General features: G+C 39.7%; 1 protein-coding gene across 2 annotated transcripts in view; it reads left to right on the top strand.

Annotated features, from left to right (window-relative positions):
- efl1 (elongation factor like GTPase 1) overlaps positions 1-20,683 on the top strand; it is a 137,795-nt gene that overhangs the window by 30,226 nt on the left and 86,886 nt on the right. For both annotated transcript variants that reach the window (XM_026930679.3, XM_026930678.3), the window contains exons 13-15: positions 11,883-12,001; positions 15,177-15,349; positions 17,968-18,103. In XM_026930679.3, coding sequence (XP_026786480.3) covers positions 11,883-12,001; positions 15,177-15,349; positions 17,968-18,103 — 428 coding nt within the window. The remainder of the gene's footprint in view (positions 1-11,882; positions 12,002-15,176; positions 15,350-17,967; positions 18,104-20,683) is intronic.

Genomic DNA, 20,683 nt, shown 5'->3' with positions numbered 1-20,683 from the left:
TGTTTTAATAGTCGGGCCTGTGGAACATGTGTACGTCTGCACGGAGCTCCCGTGTAGTTTTTCCTAAGTAGATGCAGCTAATGAAATCCATCCCTGCATGCCTAACAAGGGAAAAGTGATTAGCCACACACACAGTAAAGAAGGCGTGTGAATGCTAGCCAGCTGTTCTACTGGGAAAGTAGCTCTGACTGCATTTGGTTTCTGCATTCTGAAAACCACCAGACCTTGTTTTTTTTTTGTGTGTGTTATGTTTTTCAGGGATGTGTCCCAAATGTTAAATGTCTTTGATAGAAGAGGCCTTATTAGAATTTATCCTAACAAGCAACGTATAAGAAGATCTATCACTTTTTCTTTTCTCTTTATGTTAATAAGATGAAAAATTGCAGCTTGTCATGTTATCAAGAAACCCCAAAACTCAAACTTTCCCATTTCAGAGAACTTAAAGCTACAGCTTTACCTTGTGACTGTTACAAAGCCCGAACACTGGAGATTCCTTCCAAAAAATGCAAAGTAAACATCACCTCACAGAAAATCTCACTATATCAACAAGTACACACATTTTAAAATCCGTCTGTGGAGCATCATACAATTCTCTGTGTAAGTTGTTACTTTAGAAATAACATATTAGAGCAAGCACATTAATATAAACCTCGTCAGCTAGAAAATTAAGGAAAACCTTCTGACCAATCAGAATCCAGCACTCGAAGGCACTGTTATGTAATGTCGCTTATCCAATAGCCTGCTAGCTAAGAAGCTAATTAGCGTTCAATTAGATATTTAAATCAACACACTCAGCTGAAGCCTGACCGAGGGCAAACAAATGTGACCTGGAGCGGTTACAGGTAATGTAGCTAATTTTAGAATTTTAGCTAGGTTCATTTTATTATCATCATTTGGATGTTACATGTAACAACTGCCGCAGTGCATTGTGGATAATATTCACAGCCCCTCAGCCACTGAGTACACCACCATGTAAAAACAAAATAGTGTCTATTTAGAAGTGGTGTTAGAGTGAATTTTGTGTGCTCCAGTGCTTGGGACATTTCTTAAAATGGCTGAAATTGTAGTAAGAACACTAAGTAGACATCAAATATCGCATGTCGCCATCTGTTTTTACTGTTATCGTAAAGTGACCTTGGGCGTGCGAAAGGCGCTGTATAAATTAAACTTTATCATTTATTTATTTATTTATTTTGGCTAAGCTATTCCTCGTAATTTAGCATATGGTAACGATGTGTTACTCTGGTACTGATCCCTTTAACCCCTTCATTAATCACCCTTTTATCAGTGCTAGTGTATCTACATGTCTTGGCTCTCATGTGCATAAATTTCCTCACATTGTCTCGTTGCATGTTAAAAATGGTCCATGCAGAATGAGGTTAAAGTCCAGGCCAGGTTAAAGTCTGGACTTTTGAGCTCTCATTTCCAGCACTGCCTTTTCCCCAAACGCTTTTATTGTGCCCAGTGTCTTTTCATCAGTCTCTTTTCAAATGATGTCAGGCTTCAGACACCAAGGCTGCGCACCTCATATTTGCAGGACCCTTTTACAGAGGAGAGGTAGTATGAAAAAGAGCTGCTGTAATAAATACACATCTGTTCCCTCTCACATTCTGTTTCTCTCTATCAGGATTGTTGTGGTTCATGGGAGGACATCAGTCTCTCACACATTTGCTCTTTATGTGCATGTTTCATTAAATTTCTGCCTGGCTTATTATGGTTTCGTTTTGATTTCCAGTACTTTTGTGAAAGACTTTCTGTGTCTATCCTCAGTGCTTTTCTGTTGCACCTTCTGTGATTCTTACATTATTACCTACATTATATGGGGTTTGTTATTTTGAAATCTGGTACATTTTTCATCTCAGTATGTTTGGTTTGGTCCGGTGTGAACACATCTTTGAACTCGAGCATGAGCCATCAGGATGTGGTCAAGGCGTGAAGCCATAGGTGTGGTTTAGTTCGAGAGTGAAAACGACAAGACACAAAGTTCCGAGTATTATTAAACTGTACTGTATGTTTTATTGGCACTAGCTACGCTAACTGTACACCGGAGTTGTATGCCAGCCATCTGGGTGCTGCGAGGTCACGTGTCTTCTCCTAAATGAAGTTCTTCTCACGTTGAATGTGTGTGGTTTGAACAGAGCTGCAAAGGAATGACTGAAACCATGAGGTAATGTTGGTGATTTATTGTGTACCCAACAAGGCTGCGCCAAAAATGTGATCATTTCTCCTCACTGCCCTCATCAAAACCTCACTTGTTTTCATTGTCAACAAACCTCAATGAAATTGTGACCGCCTGAGGGTCTGTTTGAAGCAAAACTCAAATGAACTAGGTGTGAAATCAGCTTTAGCTTGATGGGACTCTTTTCAGAACATTGGCAGACTTATTTTTGTCAGAAAACAAAAGCATGTTTATTATAATCCTAGATTGGACTCTTACTTTACTACAAAATTTTACAAAAGCACTAAAGTGACAGCGAATGTTCAGAAAGAGAAAACCTTGTGTGAATATCCGGAGTGTGTTACAGAAATTTCAGCATAATACTGCCTGATCTTCAGGTTACAGTGTTAACAACTAAATTCCTGATCACACGGAAGATGAAACACTAATCTTGTCTTCTCGCTTTGTCTTTTTTCTGTAAAATCCAGTGTGATACATGTGATAATTGGCCCTACTGCATTCGTTCACATTGTGTCAAAGTCTGCAGCCTTCTTAGCAATGTTCCTGGCCAGTTATTTCCAGTTACACAAGACCAGGCTCCTATCTACTTGAATGGACAGAGACTCATAAACCCAAAATGGATTGACAAGATGACATTTCCATTGCGAAAAAAAAGGAAAAAGAAAATGAAGAAAAGATAGTCACATATACAGTACAGTAAAATTCTTTTCTTTGTCTATCCTAACTTGTTAGGGAGCTGCGGCCAGAGCACAGTGTCAGCCGTGATATTGCACCCCTGGAGGAGAGAGGGTTAAGGATCTTGTTCAAGAACCCAACAGGGGCAGCTTGGCATGGTTCAGATTCGAATTTACAACCTCCTGATTGGTAGCAGAGAACTTTTAAACCCTGAGCCAGCACTGACCAAATAAACTGGAATTTGAGGTCACTGATGTAATCTGAGGCAAAAAATGTAAAATACACAAAATAAAAAAATATATAAATTAATTAAAAAAAAAAAAAAAAAAATGCAGGTTGCTACTATGCATGTGCTTTTCTTAATAACACCTGGGGCAATGGTTTGATGATGGCAACCACATTTATAGCTGTTTCTATGGTAACAAACCAGAGAGTAAGCTGATTCCTAAATGCCTTCCTGCCCGCTGTATATGTGCACTAGAGGTGTTAGGATCTGAAATTTTCACAGTTTGATTTTCTAGTCTAAAAATATAATGGTTTCAAGGTATTACAGCATTAATCAACTCAAGCTGGTGGTGTAAATGAAAGGAAAAATGTATTACAAAATCTTTGTACAAAAGTGTCTTTGCACATCATTGTGTATGGATAAAGGAAAACAAAAATATCAATTCCGCTAATTCCTTTTTTCCCAAAAAGATATTCTTGAAAACAACTTTTTCGTGAAATGTCTTACACTGTCACGTTGTTGTTAGAAACTGAAAGAGAGAGTGGCTGTCTTGGCAGTTCACAGAGCTGAAAAACAGATTTTTGTTTAGTTTAATTCTGGTCAGCACTGCCATGTTCTTATGTGCGTTTGATAGCCATTGTTTATGATAGCATGACAAACATGGTACGAGTGGCAGCAGAGGTAGAGCATAACCTGCACAGAGAAATGGAAGTTGCTGTGGTGTGGTTTAGTGTGAGTCCAGACAGAAGGGGTTGTAAAATGTATGGGGAGGCACAACCAGACACAGAAGGCATATGACAACCATGGAGTAAGGAACTTTAATGTGGTGATAGTCAGAAATTAATTTTAATTGGTACTTTGAAAAAAATCAACAGTGTAGTAACCATCACTCGTGACACAATAACAGTCATAATTACATAAATGCCAACCCTATGTGGACTGTGAGGAAGACAACAACCTCCAAATTAATATACACATAAAATTCTATGTGACTATAAATAAATGCAGAAAGGGCGTTGTTCATATCACACTCTCCAGTGTTACCCAAATGAGGATGGGTTCCCTTTTGAGTCTGGTTCCTCTCAAGGTTTCTTCCTCATATCATTTAAGGGAGTTTTTCCTTGCCACAGTCCCCTCAGTCGCCTCAGGCTTGCTCACTAGGGATAATTTTGTTTGCATGCTTTTTGTTTCTTATGTTCTGTAAAGCTGCTTTGAGACAATGTTCATTGTTAAAAGCGCTATACAAATAAAATTGAATTGAATTGAATTGAATAATGTGCACTACATAAGACCAAAGGCTTCTACACTGTGTGTAGTGTACTACATGGCCATAGTGTGTGTTATCTTCATATCAGGATAGTTAAATCTGATCGTCCTGCTGTTTTCTTGTTACACTTTCACCAACGAGGCAGTTTTTATCAAAGGGTAGGACTTTCTAATACAGCCTCCATGTTGAGCATTGTGCACTACCCCTTTCATATATCAAGCTGTAACCTGTCTCTACACCATACAGTCTTTGGTAACAGTCTGTGGACGGCTGCGTGAACATCTGCGCATGTATAAATCAGTCCTAGCATGAACTTTGGAAGGCCTCATCAACAATTTAGTTCCAATTTATTTAAGGCAGCACCATCATCTGAGAATTTAGTTTGTGATGCAGTGAAAATGCAAAAAAACAAGTTTTTTTCTTTTGCTGTGTTTTTTTTTCCTTTTTTAATCTGTTAAATTTCTGAATTTTTTCCACACCTAGTTTTTGAGTGACACGCAGTGCATGCTCTTTCCTGTGTTATGCAGTTGCGAATATTACACGAGCGCCTCATGCAGCTCAGAAGTCATAAATGACATGTCATCATGGGCAGTCTTAAACCTCGCCGAGCAAATAGCAAGATATTTGACCCGTCACACTCTCATATCCACAACATGCAGGAATGTTTGATATGGTCTCATTTAATATCAACACTGAAACAGAATAGTGTTATAGTTTGCTTCATCTCACCAGTGATGCCTTCTGATGAGCTGCCTGGATCCTACAGCTGAGAATTTTACTGAAATGTTTACTGAAATGTTTTAGTGAAATGTTGGATAGACGCCGAAGATCCACTTTGATTAAATGTGGTTTTAGATGTAGTTAGAGCTATCTCTGGGTTCCTGGTTAAAAGTCTGGGAGCACACAAGCCTATAGCAAGAGCAGCCTCACATCATCCTTCCTGACCTACATTCACAGCAAAGCTCACCAACCTCTCTGTATTAAAATAGTGCTTCTTAAGCTAACCTATATACACCAGCCTGACAGTTTATTAGGTATTAGATAGACTTACTTCGTAAACAGGCAACTCAGTGTTTGTTCTTCTAGACAAGATAAGATTTGTTGTTTTTTTTCTGTGTAATTTTTTTATTTATTATTAAACTCAAGTCGTTTTTTAAGCTGGTTTATTAGTCAGCATGTTGTGGGTGGCTGGATCCCCTGGTGTGAGATGGATGAGGGAAAAGCATAGTGCACTTGCTTTATGCTGGGTGATGAGGCGATTGATTGGAATTCATTCAAATAATTAGAATTATTTAGGAGAACAATGAAATGTCTGTCTGTCTGCCGATCTTCCTTTCCGTCTGTCTGTCTTTGTATGCTCGACTGTTCGTCTTCCTGCGTGCCTGATCACCCATCTGTCTGTCTGTCTATTAAAAGAAATCCAGGCAGTAACTGCAGTCTGCTTCAGCAGTGAATTCTGGAACAGTACATAAAGTCACATTGTCTGTCTGTCTGTCTGTCTCTAAGTATGTCTGGTTGTGTGTCTTTACCTGTCTATCTGCTTGTCTCTATCTGTTTTTCTGTTTGTCTGTGCAACAGTCTGCCTATTTGTCTCTTTATCTCTAATTATATGTGTCTCTATCTGTCTGTCTCTCTGTGTATCTGTCTGTATTTGTCTGTGTGTCTGACTCTCTGTCACGAAGTATATCTGTGTCTTTGTTTGTCTGTCTGTCTGTCTGCCTGCCTGCCTGTCTGTTTTCTTTATGGCCATGCATCTGACATCCTATCTTGTGTCTTTGTCTCTAAGTATGTCAGTGTGTCTTTGTCTTTCTGTCTGCACACCTGACTCTCTATATATCTGTGTGTCTCTGTCTGGCTGTCTCATGTGCATCTGTCTGTTTGTCTCTGCCTATCTGACTCTGTGTCTCGAAGTATATCTGTGTGCCTCTGTTTGTCTGTCTGTCTGTGTATCTGTCTGTGTCAGTCTGTCTATCTGACTCTATCTCAAAGTATATCTTTGTGTCTCTGTCTGTCTTCTTTAAGTATATCAGTGAGTCTTTGTCTGTTTCTCTATCTGCACATTTGTCTGCCTTTGTCTGTCTGTCTGTCTCAGTATCTGTCTGCTAGTGTCTCTTTACCTGCATGTCTGTGCTCCTCTCTCTGTCTGTGCATCTCTCTCTCTCTCTGTCTGTGCATCTGTCTCTCTCTCTCTGTCTCTCTCAAGCTATGTCTGTGTGCCTTTGCCTGTCTGTCTCTCTCTGTTTTTCTGTATGTCTATGCATCTTTCTGTCTGTTTATCTGTCTTTAAGTATGTCTGGATGTGTCCGAGTCTGTTTGTTTGTCTGTCTGCCTGTGTGTCTGTCTGTCTACCTATTTTTCTGTTTATCTGTCTGTCTATCTGTACATGTGGTTGAATTTCTATTTTTCTGCCTATCTGTCTGTAAGTATTTGTGTGTTTTTGTCTGTCTGTTTTTCTCTCTCTGTGTGTGTGTGTGTGTGTGTGTGTGTGTGTGAGAGAGAGAGAGAGAGAGAGAGAGAGAGAGAGAGCAGTAATATAATAAATCAGTAATAGAGCAATGTGTGTGTGTGTTTGTGTGTGTGTGTGTGTGTGTGTGTGTGTGTGTGTGTGTGTGTGAATGGAACAGTGAGTACAGGAGATTGTATGTTTTTTATGTTGACTCCACTCCCACGATGTTCTCTGACTGAACTCTGCAGGAACCTGCCAGACAGTACAGTGCATCGACTCGCAGGTTGCCATAGCAATAATCAATGTGGGTCACTGGGTGTTTGATTGGACACAGGGGGGTGTTGGGCACATCTGCGTTCTATCTCCTGATTGGCTGATGGAGCTGCTGGTTTTCATTAATGACACAAGGCAGTCGGCAGGCAGAAAATTGGCTTGGCTTTTATTATACCACACACTCACGCACTCACACACACACAGACATCCTCAGTTGTCACGACATGATGGATGTCTGTTTGGATCACATTAATATGAGCAATGGCTCTTTGTACTGTCTCATGTAATAGCAGAAGAATAAAAGTATAAAGTTTATTTTGATGTGAAACAGGAGAGAGTAAATGTGTGTAGTGACAACAAAAGTGCATTGAAACTTTATTTCCATTAACAGGAAAGTTGCTGAGATGTTTAATTGCTGTATTCCAATAAACAGGGAAATGGTTTTCATTATCATTTAGTCCAGCCTGCCAAACAGCAGTGGTGTTTGCATTGCTGACTGGGTTAGATCTATGTATACAATCACTGAGCACTTTATTAGACCGAGCAATGTATTTACAATCTTCAGTCCAGTCCAGTTTCGGTGAATCTGCCCAGTGTAGCTTCACATTCCTCTACTTGGAACTCCATGTGGTCTTCCACTTTTGCAGCTCATCCCACTAGATTCTCAAGTTGAGAGTTCACTCACCATCAGTGTATAAAGCCTGACTGTGTTGCACTTGATACCAGTCCCTGATCACCACTGTTTCCCAATGACCAATCACTGTTTCCCAATGACCAATCACTGATCACCACTGTTTCACAGTGACCAATCACTGATCACCACTGTTTCCCAGTGACCAATCATTGATCACTACTGTTTCCCAATGACCAATCACTGATCACCGCTGTTTCCCAATGACCAATCATTGATCACTACTGTTTCCCAATGACCAATCACTGATCACTACTGTTTCCCAATGACCAATCACTGATCACCACTGTTTCCCAGTGACCAATCACTGATCACCACTGTTTCCCAATGACCAATCACTGATCACCACTGTTTCCCAGTGACCAATCACTGATCACTACTGTTTCCCAATGACCAATCACTGATCACCGCTGTTTCCCAATGACCAATCACTGATCACTACTGTTTGTCCAATCCTCTCACTTAATTGTTCTTCTTCTCAAACTCCCTTCTTTACAAGGTATTTACAAGTTATAAAAGTGAGTAACCGTGTCCTTCATGACCTTTCACCTTTCACGACTACTCACTGTCACTGCTTCTTTTTGACGGCATTCTGAATAGAAAGTATAGTATTTTGTAAATATGTAAAATTTTAGTTTGTAGTGCCATGACCAAAGATGACTTCTTTCTATAAAAAATAAATTATAATCTGTTATTTGATATTTGGATAAAACTCTATCCTATTCCATTTTATTATATTCTAAGTGGAAATTTTTCCTTCTTAATATACTCTAATTTCAAGTGAAGTCATGTGGCTTTATCGTCATTTCAACCATATACAGCTAGTTAGTACACAGTAAAACGAACGTTCCTCCAGGTCCATGGTGCTACCTCAAACAACACAGATCTATAAGAGACTACACATTTCTACATAAAGTGCAAGTGCAAACGTGTGTAAACAGCACAAGGCAGTACAATAACTACTAAAACAGGACAACAGGCACAGTAAGAGACACTTCAGCGCCGTCCAGTACACAGTTCTAGTATGAAAGTGTCAGATATAACAGTAGTGCAAATGAATAACAATATAATAAATTGCTGTAATAAATTGGGGTAGCAGCCAGGTAGAGAGTATAGTAATGACAAGAACTTATATACAATATTTTATAAATACTGTAGCAGCAAAACAAAATGTAGGTAGTAACTACAGAAATGTGCAGAAATTGCATAGAGAGAGGGATTGTGTTCAGTTGAGTATGAGTGAGTGTGTGTGTTGTCAGTCCAGTCTCTGAGTGTTGAGGAGTCTGATGGCTTGGGGGAAGAAACTGTTGCACAGTCTGGCTGTGAGAGCCTGAATGCCTCGGTACCATTTGCCAGACAGCAGGAGGGTGAAGAGTTTGTGTGAGGGGTCCGCGGGGTCATCCACAATGCTGGTGGCTTCGCGGGCGCAGCGTGTGGTGTAAGTGTCTATCATGAAGGGAAGAGAAACGCCAATGATCTTCTCAGCTGTCCTCACTATCCGCTTCAGGGTCTTGCGATCCAAGACTGTGCAATTTCCAAACCAGGCAGTGATGCAGCTGCTCAGGATGCTCTCGATAGTCCCTCTGTAGAACATGGTGAGGATGGGGAGTGGGAGATGGGCTTTTTTTTTATTTGTAATTTAATATGTAAATTAGTCTGTGACATCATCTAGCGGCTTCTAGCGACTTTCTGAGCGTACTTTAGCTACTTTCCTTTGAAAAAAGAAATTGGCAACACTGTTCATGACTGTTACTGCAAAATGTTTAGGAAAGTGTGAAAACACCAGCACACCTCTAAAAGAACATTTGCAGTCTGTATGTTAAAAGTATAGACATGTCTGAAAGGAGAAGAACATGAGATATTTTTTGACCTACATTTTTTGAGGAGCTTTTGAGAGAAACTAAAGTTGCTCGTGCTTTTGTGAGATCTCTCTGTAAAACCGAAGAGCCATTACTCTGTGAGCACAGTGGCTGTGCCTGTATTAAAAAGTGTTATTACGGTGAATAATTGACAGATTAGGACTCGGGAAAAGAAAAAGAGACAGTTTAACCATGCCCTTATAAAAAAATAATCATAAATTTTCAAAAATGAGATACAAAGGAATGAACATGACAAACAGGAGTGTGACATGATTAGATGTGTATGGCGCAGGGGAGAGAGTGAGTCAGAGTCGGTGATAAAACAGGCCGAAATTATAAACACACATCATGCTGGGTGACAGACATGCTGGTGTGAAAAGTATTATATTATTTTTATTTTTTTTTGCAACAGCAGTTTCGAGCGTGATGCTGTGTCTGAGGTTTATGGTTTCATATAAAGAGATTATTTATATAAAAATAGCTTAGCAGTGGATATGAGCGCTGTAATGAGCACGTTAAACTTGACACTATTTTGTCATTTCCCTGAGCAGTGTGGTGTTCGTAAGAGTCTGTCTGTTTCCATCTGCCAGCCTATATATTCATTTACTCATCTATTTTCTGATTATTCAACTGTTTATCGCCCCATATATATTTCTATCTGTCTATCTAGCTGTATATCTGCCTGTATGTCCATCTGACCATCTGCCGAAATCTATCTGAATATTCGCGTTATAAGTCCAGATCTACCTTTCTTTTTCTCCTCCTGCATTAGACCTCTAGTACTTTGTCTCCTGTCGACACCATATCCCTGAGCTCAGAGTATAGCTAGCTGGCTGGGAGCTTTCAAACAGCACAATCCTGATTGGTTAATCATGTTTCTCTACATAACAGCTGGTAGCCAATAAAATGAAAACAAAGCAAAAATGAATGAAACAAACTACACGGTGTGTCCGTTTGACGTTGCTGACCTTTTATGAACATCATTATAGCGTCATTACTACACAAAACATTGCAACTTGACACATATATGCTCATCTGCTCTCACATGTGCAATGTTAACTATCCTATCCTCATTCCAAATTGTGGAAAAACCAGTAAAAACTGTCTGGCTTTCATCCATGAAGTGGACACTCTCGGCTTGCAGCTTGTGAATTTGAAGCAACTGTCGCTGTGTTTAGACAGGGTATTTGGCTATCTCTGATACAGTGCAAGGCAGGAGAGCCCTCTTCGTGATTTGTTTACTATATAGAGCTGAAATTGGTCTGTCATCTCCCGAGACTGAACCATTTTTCACGTGAAAATGGGGTCTTAAATATACACAGTCAGGAAGTGAGAGCTGCTTATTAGAGGCAATACTGTTTTCTTCACTGGGGGAAGAGAGAAATGCTTTGGTTTAGAATAATGGTGTTGAAAGGAAAGTGAGGCGCTATGTGTCTGTGTGTGTGTGTGTGTGTGTGTGTGTGTGTTATAAGTGTGTTAAAGTTCTCAGATGGGTCTGTGCTATTCATTGTGTGATTAACCTCCCAAGCATGTGGTGGTGACCATTTCTAAGAGGGATAAACCACAACATGGCCTGCTTTTATAGAAAATGAATCCCTCTGATCAATCACAGTTAAGAATGTTTAGGTCTATCTCTGCTGCCTTTTCCTGTATTAGTGGAGGCTCAAGACAGTCGAGACTGCTTTGCCTAATCTGTTTCCTTTAAACCTAAAAAGAAGAAGCCTATAGCAAAAAGTCTCCAATTAATTCACCACCACTCTGTCTTCCCACACTGAAAGTCTGTGAAAATGGTTTGCTCTGAAACTGCATATGCAGCTGTTTTTGCGATTCACACTCATTACTGTATTATTTTACATCGTTATGCCTCCGCGGAGATTCGCTCCCATGCCGTTCAATTCGATTATCGACGCACAATTTCCGCCTAATGACATACGGCTGCGAATATTTGTGTCGCTCATTCCCTCACAATAAGAAAAAGTAGATTTGGATTTGGTTATGCAGCTTTTTCCACATCATCTGAGTCTCTTTTAGAGCTTGACGTACTGTAGTATTCTCTGAATGAGATATAAAGCTTTTGATACAGTTCTAACTTATTTAACGTGTTCTCAGAAAGCCAGAGCCAGATTAAAACAGATTAAATCTTAAAGTCTAACTGTCTCCTGCGTGCTGACTTGTTCATGCTCTATACTGAGATAGTCTTGGTGTTCTCTAAGGGCTTCTGTTGATAAACCTGGTGCATTATGGGTAATGCGCTTCTTCCCTGCAGGCCCCTGACTCAAGAGGAGATCGCTCAGCGTAGAGAGCTGGCCAGACAGAGACACGCAGAGAGACAAGCGGCCAGTCAGGGCCCTGAAAACCCAGAGGCAACCAACACCACCAACCCAGGCAAGCAGGAAGTTCTGTTTAGTATGTGTGTGTGTCTGTGTTTGTTTGCGCCTGCTTGAGGCTTGTTCGATGAATCACACTGTTCAGCTACTGTTCAAATTTTTATAATATTCAGGTATTTAAAAGCTGTGTAGAAAAAGGGATTAGAATAAATGCATGCCTTATGTGATGTACTTTTCGCATATATTCTTAATTAGGTATCAGTTTTGTAAGAAAATATGTAAGCTAAAATGTATGTTTCTTAAAAGTGATATTGCCTGTAATATAAATAATTTCCAACAGGCACTTATTGAAGTAAGTCATTTTCTGTGGCTGAATGTTAAGTGTTTTGTTGAAAACATTTGGCCATATTCAGAGTTAATACCGAAATTGTGCACATTGGTACTCAGATCTCAGGCGTAATTCCAGACTTCTGCATGATTTGCGCGATAACTGAGGGGTGTTCCTTAGTCTAACGTGAGTCTTGCTTTTATGTACATCATATTACATTCGACAGCACATCTCAGTATGAAGTCCTGTCACTGTGAGTGAAGCAAGCCATCATTAGGCTGAAAAATAAAAATAAAAAAACCCATCAGAGAGATAGCAAAAACATTAGATGTGGCCAAATCATCTATTTGGTACTTTATTTAATGAAAGAAAGAATACACTGATGAGCTCAGGAATACCAAAAGGCGTGGAAGACTACAGAAAACAGCTATGGTAGATTAAGAGTAATTCTTTCCCCAGTGAAGAAAAACCCCTTCGGAACAGTTGGCTAGATCGAGAACACTCTCTAAGAGTTAGGCGTGTCTGTGTCAGCCAACAATAAAGAGAAGACTTCTGGTCAGATTCAGCCAAATGCTTCACAACTTGTTTGGACGGTGCTTAACACTGCAGATGGACGATGAAGCATAGTTCGAAAGCAACCCAAAACTTTTTTAAGGCAAAGAAGTGGAATGTTCTGCTCAATGATCAATTACCTGACCTGAATCCAATTGAGCATGCATTACACCTTTGAAGGCAAAACGCCCTAAGAACTTGCAGGAACTGAAGACAGCTGCAGTAAAGACCTGGCAGAGCATCATCAGGGAATAAACCCAGTGTCTGGTGATGTCTATAGATTCCAGAAAGGATTTGCATCCAAGTATTAAAAACGTCAATTTAATTTATGATTGATAGTTTGTCCAATTACAAATGGTCCCTTAAAAAGGGGAGATGACATTAAAAAGGGCTGTAATTCCTACACCGTTCACCCGGTTTGGATGTAAATACCCTTAAATTAAAGCAAGTCTGCACTTTGAGCTCATCTTCCTTATTTAATTTCAGCTCCAATGTACTGTAGTAGACAGCTAAAATAACAAGAACTTTTTCAATGTCCTAATATTTATGGACCTGATTGTAGGTTCTACAACCCCACTATGTTATACCTCTAGATTTGACCTAACTGTTCGTCTAGGTCAAGCTCACCAACAAGAAAGCGAGAACCTTTTTTTGCTCAATGTGTTGTTACTCCTACCATTGCCTTCAAACAGCACAATCCCATCCACTAGGATTCCACTAGTGTCTTGACGCATCTTTTAGCCCACTGATTGTGTGCACAATTCAGCTATTCAGTTTGTACGGCCTACTTTGGTGATCCGCTGGTGAGATTAGATCTCGCAGTTGGCTTGGGAAAGTCTAGGGATCCCCCAGGAGGAGCTGCAATCTGTGGCTGGTGATAAAGGAGTCTGGGCTGGCCTTTTCAGCCTGTCGCCACCATGATGCCCACCAGGAGGCATGGAAAGAAAATAATCCCTGCCGTCCCAAATATTCCCACAGGTTTTTTTTTTTTTTTTTTTAATGGGATTGAGGTCGAGTGATTTTGCAGGCCAGTCAAAGTGTTCCATTATGGTCATTGAACAAATCACACACAAATTTGTCCCTATGAAACCTGCAGTTGTCATCCTGGACAGTCTGAGTGTCAGTGTTGTGTTCTGCTAGGACACGAAGCATAAAAGACAACTTTAGAGTCTGTGCAGTAACTAACAGAGTGGTTTGATGCTAAGTTGCATGTAGGTATGCAACCTATTGACTCTGGGCAGTAAGTACGTTTCTATTACATTAACAATTGCTCCTTTGGCTGACACTCATCCAATGTGACAGTTGAAACAGAATACAACTGAGCAGTTGAGGGTTAAGGATCTTGTTCAACGACCCCACCGGGGCAACTTGCTGCTCCTGGGACTTCAACACCCTTACACCCTTCCGATCTATAGCGCAATGCCCTAACCACTCCTCAGTTAGTGGATGTCACTAATTTTAAATGGCAAATAACGGAACTGGCGTTTGAAACTTTTGACTATTTAAGCTTATAGCCTTAGGGTTTGGGAATCATGCATTAAGAGAGCATCACAGTTTTCACCTTCCATAGTACTTCCAGTCCAAATGCATTCTGTAGTGCTACTGTTAACAAATGGCTTAGAGTTTTTTATTATTATTATTATTTCTTTTTTACTTTTGTGGAACCAAGAACAGCAACGCCACAAATGATCATAAGTAAAAATACACAGAATGATATAATGTAGAGGCTGGGGCTGATTTCTTCTGAGCCCAGTCTATGGCCTATTGCTGACCATCGTATCAAGTGATTATACATGGTGCTTAATGGACATCCATAACACGTCGTCAACAAAGATTGAGAAAGTACATGTGAAATACAATAGTGGATGTACTAAGTGATTATGTTCTCAATCACTGGTTTTTCAGTTTGCCTTTGGAGGATCTAGAAGTAAATAGACTAAGCAGACATTGTCCACAGAACCTTAGTTTTTGTGTTTTGAATGAAAGATTTGGCTCACATCAAGTGCAGCATTTCTGTTTACCTTGCTTGCTATTCGTGAGAGACATGACATGATTATGGATACTTGACTAAGCTATCATGAGTGGTGTTGCTTATCTGTCAGTCAATGTGTGGGTTACTGTGTGTATTTGTAATAGTTTTATGTCTATGAAGATGACTCTGTGCTAAATTAACTGCAAGTTACTGATGGATAATATATATTTTTAGCCACTCATTAAATATGGTGACCAGCAATCAATACATTTGAATACTTAATCTTTTAAGTAATTGTGCATGTATGTCTGTGAGTGCATTCATGTTTTAATCTATATGTATTTTCTCACTCCCTCTTTGTGATGGTGTACATGTTTGCAGGTACTGATGGCCTGTGCGTGCAGACAGAAGCCCTGACGGTGAGGTCCACAACAGAAGAAGAGGAGAAAGAGTACTTTGTAGCCTTTGCACGTGTCTACAGTGGAGTAGTGCGCAGGGGTCAGAGAGTGTTTGTGCTCGGACCCAAGTACGACCCTGCCATCACTCTGCAGACGGTGAGAACTTCACCTTTAATTATTCATGCTAATGCTTAATATGAACAGAAGGGTAATGGTGATCACTTAGTCCAATCACATAGTCCTAATGCTAATTGTCTATTTCATTCATAATTAGCAACATTAACATTTTAGGGGTGCATTAATGCAGGGATTCTATCATCATGTCCAGCTCAGTGTAGCCATGATGTCCAGCCACAATGTCTCTAATGTCCTGCATGCAATCTTTCAGTCTCTCAGTGCTTTAGAAAAGCCATTAGACCAACCCCATGCTGTGTTTATGAAGTCCTATGGGAGTTAGCTAGTGCTAGCCATTAAGACCTTTTTAGCATTGTTCACGTGGCAGCACTGACAGAAGAAAGAAGATGGTAATTGGACCCTCACTAGGGAGAAAAGTACTCAGTGTATTTGGTCACCACTGATGTGCCTTTCAACCTGATGGCTTACCACGATGATCAAACACATAATGGCATTCACAAGTATTTTAATCCTGAGGGACCCTTACCTTCAAACCTAATAGGACATTTTACCTGTGACCACATGTGTAATGTTTTTAACATCATTTTTGGGCTACGGTTGAACTTTGGATTCCAACTGTTCAAGATGACCAAATCCAGTCATTGGGCTAGACAGGAATTTAAATAAGCTAAATGAAAGCTAAAGTGGATTCATGTTCACATGTGCACACTGGCTTTCATTCATTAATATTTATTAATGCTAGTGTTGCACCTTCAGCACATTTCCTTATAATCAGTCGCTAGAGGATTGTGTTTTGTGCTGATCTCTGATCATCCTCCTGCACTGAACCATCACCTCATAAAATGGCTCACTGAATCAACCTGATTTTGTATTTTATATTATGTATTCTGAGTGAACACAGTGTGAACGCCCAGGGGCAGCCCAGATCTGAGGCAACCTGGAGATGCAGCGTGTGGTGGATTTCTAAACAGAAAAGTTTACTCGAGGTTGAAATGAAACTGCCGCTGATAGTATTGTTCCCTTTCTGGGACCCCTTGCCAAAAATGGTACAACATGTTTTAGTTTTCTCCCAGGTTGGGAAACGGTGACATTTTCTTGGCTGTGATTTATATCATTCTTGAGGCTTATAAACCATGTTGTTAGATGCCACAGGCTGAGAAAATTCAGGATTTATATGTGAACTCTAATTATAATTAATTGCTTGTGTAATAGTTTTACATTGAATTTTATTTTTTGTTTGCAAGAATAAGCCTGAATGCAAATCTTATTAAGCATCAAGATCAAGTGGTTGGGAGCTCATGGAGTAAGTAGGGATGAGTCCATGTTTTCAAATATTTGATTTTTGAGAAGTTACAGTGGTGGGGAAGTTTTTTTTTTCTTTCTTTCTTTTTTTTTTTTTTTTAAAGAAGTTTTCCAAACTGTGATCCTTTTTTCCTCATCTCACATAGTAGTCTGTCTCAGTGGTTGATCTTTAAAAGGTAGGCAGCAAACAGAGTCAAATTTGAGTTTGATTAAACATTAATTACTGCCGTAAGGTGTAAAATCTAATGCGGAATTGCTCTCTCCATGAGCATAGGAAAATAGTAGCTTAGCCGATACAAACTGATTTTGTTGCTCGTCATGCAGCCGACTAGCTCTTAGTGTCTCTTAGTATAAAGAGACAGGTAACTTGCCTAGTTAAACATGCTGTAAGTTAACTCTCCGCCTCACCAGGATGTTGTCAAAGTAAATGAAGTTTATGGCCCACACTGGCTGTACTGACTCTAAAGTGTTATTCTCTGTAATTCATACTGCCTAGCAAGGACACTGACACACACTGGTAAAGGTACATGTGCTATACAAGTAATTTTTCATTGTGTGTTGGAGGCAGATTGAATTGAATAATGCCTTAAGAAAATTAAATGATCATTTTGCCTGAAATGCCCTGCATAGAGAGCAACGGCAACGGCTCAGTCAGAGCAATTTCATGATCAGTCTTGACACAAAAGCATTTTTATATGGCTTTCTTTTCCTTTTTTATGGAAACAGGTGAAAATTGTACACGGAGGATTGAGAGAGTGAAAATGGGGTGTACATTATTGCATGGAATTTTCTGCAACATGAAGAAAGACATCAAAATCTACAAATAATGCCAAAGTTTTCAAAGAAGTAGCTTACATTTTTGCATGAGCTTTACTCTGAACAGTTCAATGTTCTAGTGTTTTGGTGACATGCCCTCAAAGCAGCCTAATCTCTTGGGAAAAGGAAGTGTTTCACGTTGCTGCAGTGTGAATGTACTGAGTTAGTGCTCTCCTCCAAGCACATTCAGCTCCTCTTTCACATTACATGAGCATGATTTAGGAAATTGTTAAAAAAAAAAAAAAAAAAAAAAAAAAAAAAAAAAAAAAAATCAATTTTGTTGGAAAAGTATATTCAAAACACATACTTCTGTCACATTCACCATCATCCCTCATTCAGTACACTCTCTACCAGCTACAGGATGAACGTTTGTTGTCTGACTCTTATACTTTTGGCTTTGGCACTTTTAATTTTTCATTTCAGGTTGTAATCACTGTAATCAAACTGCTTGGGTCTGCAATCAGCCCATTGTACTCTGACTCTCATTCACCTTCATCTATCATTCTGTGTCTCTCTCCCAGCTGACAGATGAGTGTTCAGTCCCTGACTCCATGCCCGCCATACCCCACATGGCCTGCTGCACTCTGGATCGGTTGTATTTGCTGATGGGACGAGAGCTGGAGGAACTCGATGAGGTTCCAGCAGGCAACGTTCTGGGTAATACAGCGATTCCACAATGTCCCAAGGTCTAGCCTCAAAGTCTCTAATGTGCTGTGTGCGATATTTCAGTCTCTCAGGTACTTTACAAAAGCCATTAGGACAAAACCCTTGTATGTGCTTTAGAGCTGTATGGGGAATCTGTGGGGAGTTAGGTAGGAGAACCATTAAGGCCTTTTTAGCAGTATTCTTGTGGCAGCACTGACACAAGCAGAAAATCATCTGGAAATTGGACTGGGGAAAAAGTGTTCGCCCTGACTCTCATTACCAACTGATCCCAAATCAGCTTGCTCTGCTGCACTTCCCTATGATTATAAATGTGTGCAAGCTGATCTGGGCTCAGCAGTTGTGCTTTATTATATCACGCAGTGTGCCGTGATGCAATATTTTTTTTTATATTCATGGCACCCATCCAATGTTTGCTTCTTTAGGTTTTGCACGAGAGCTATGAGACTAATGTAGCTAAGAAATAGGGATACACTGATACCTTTTTTTTTTTTTAGAGTATGAGCACATGTTTTTTGGTGTAATCTACTTAGTATTAATCAATCAGGGGCATCATATTTAGCTCCGTTTATATTTTTAAATGGTGTCCATGCACATAAAGTTATCTAGTTCATTTTTAAAAGTGTATTAGCTAGCTACAATAGTTACCTTGGATCGATTAGGGTTTTGTTTCACTTTGGTAAAGCACTTCTGTACAGCTGTAAGTAGAGTATGTTTTTGTCTTCATTGCGCCAAAAGCTGTTGTTGCCCATGTTCTTGTCAAGAACAATATACTAGGTAAAGGTTGTCATTTTCACTCACCTAGGCTTGTCTGTAGGCATTTTTCTGACTTAGCTAGTGTTTGCTGCTCTGTGCTGCTAGACTGAACTCCTCATACTGAGGAGTTTAAGATTTAGGTTTGAAACCTTTGATCAGGTTACTTATATTGTAGGAAGATGCTGCAGTACCTCCTCTTGATATTTTTGCAGAGCACAGTTTGCAGTCTGCTTTGATTTGATTGCCGTAATTAATCGTGAAATACATCCAGATTTCTGTCACGTCATGTCATCTGTTCATAAGCATTTTTTTTTAAATCAGACAGCTACCCTATACCGGTCTCAATAGTGCTAAGAATTAAAGGAATATTCTAGCCAACTGCTGTCCAAATCATTAAAGACTCGCCTCAAAAGGCACCATTTGGCTCAGCAGAACTATTTCTACATAAGCAATTTCATAAATGCCAGAATACTTCAGTATTAAAAAATACACACATCAAAATCAGTTCTAATGTGCAATTCAAATTATGGGACACACCTCCTCCTACCTGAATCTGATTCGAGGAAGAAATAACATCGAAGTATGTGCTGAGGGGAAAAAAAAGTGATTCCAGCTTTAAGATGGCTACTTCTAAAGTTTTTAGCTTTGTGACATTCTGTTGGCCATATACTATTTCACAATGTCTAACATAGAATAAGATTTAGAATCCGAATCTCTAAGCAAGGCTGTTTGAGATTAATCAACGTCTCAACACTGAGACAAGTTTATATGACAATAACTTGATGCTTTAAGCGTCCCCTAATTTTTAGTTAAATTAGCCTCATAGATCCAGGACAAAACTAAAGAAAAAACTTCAGACACCAGATCCTGTGGCCTGACTACATTCAGGGTAAAGGAAGAAATGTAGCATGTATTGTCTCATAAGTAAAAAATATTGCTACCTGTCTTCCTCCTCTCCCCCCGTCTCTTCCTCTCATCTCTGTGTGCACTTCTATGTGGGTTAGCTCTGACCTCGGTAACCGAACGCACCAAAGTCTATGTGTGCACAGATAAAGGGAGCGTGATGAACTCTGCTAACATGCATCATCAGCTTTAGCCTGCAGCTCCATTAAAAGCTTTACACAGGGGGACAGTTGGCAAGAGATCTAACAGTATCAGATCTTATGATTCACGTCCAGGTTTCCCCCTCCCAGCAATTAAATGCAATTTATGGGCCATAGCATTCCTGTGCTCCAACATCTGTGTCTGTGTTACATTCAGTCATGACTGAAGTTTCTGTTTTTATTTATAAGACTCTCATCTCTCATTTAGCTGTGAACTCAAATTCTTGCACTCAGTCTTGCACTGATGTGTCTTTTACCCCGACGGCATGACATGATGATCAAACACATAATGGAATTCACAGGATTTGAATCATGAGGGACCCCTACTTTCTAACCCAATAGGCCATGTTACCTACAAGTACATGTGCACTGTAGTGCTTTTAACCTCATACTTTGCAGCTACAGTTGTATTCAATTGACTGACTAACAGTTTAAGATGACCAACTTTAGGTACAAAAGAGTGGTAATGGGAAATACAACTACAGGGTCAAATGATGGGGTGCTGTCATGTGCAGAGCACCATATACAACCCCTGAGTTGATTATGTCCCTATAACGACACATTTATATTCCTTTAACAGCAATCTGCCAACTCTAACAATTTTTTATTTAATAAACAATGACAAGTCATACTTTTTATCCATTTATAGTTGCGTTTGATGCTGTGCAAGTCTCCAAAACAAGTCAGTTCCTGTTTTCATTACATTATAGCAGCT

The sequence above is a fragment of the Pangasianodon hypophthalmus genome, chromosome 11 (genome assembly GCF_027358585.1).
Source record: "Pangasianodon hypophthalmus isolate fPanHyp1 chromosome 11, fPanHyp1.pri, whole genome shotgun sequence".
Classification (NCBI taxonomy): Eukaryota; Metazoa; Chordata; class Actinopteri; order Siluriformes; family Pangasiidae; genus Pangasianodon; species Pangasianodon hypophthalmus.
The sequence above is the reverse complement of the archived record's forward strand: the minus strand, read 5'-3'. Positions and strand labels throughout refer to the sequence as shown.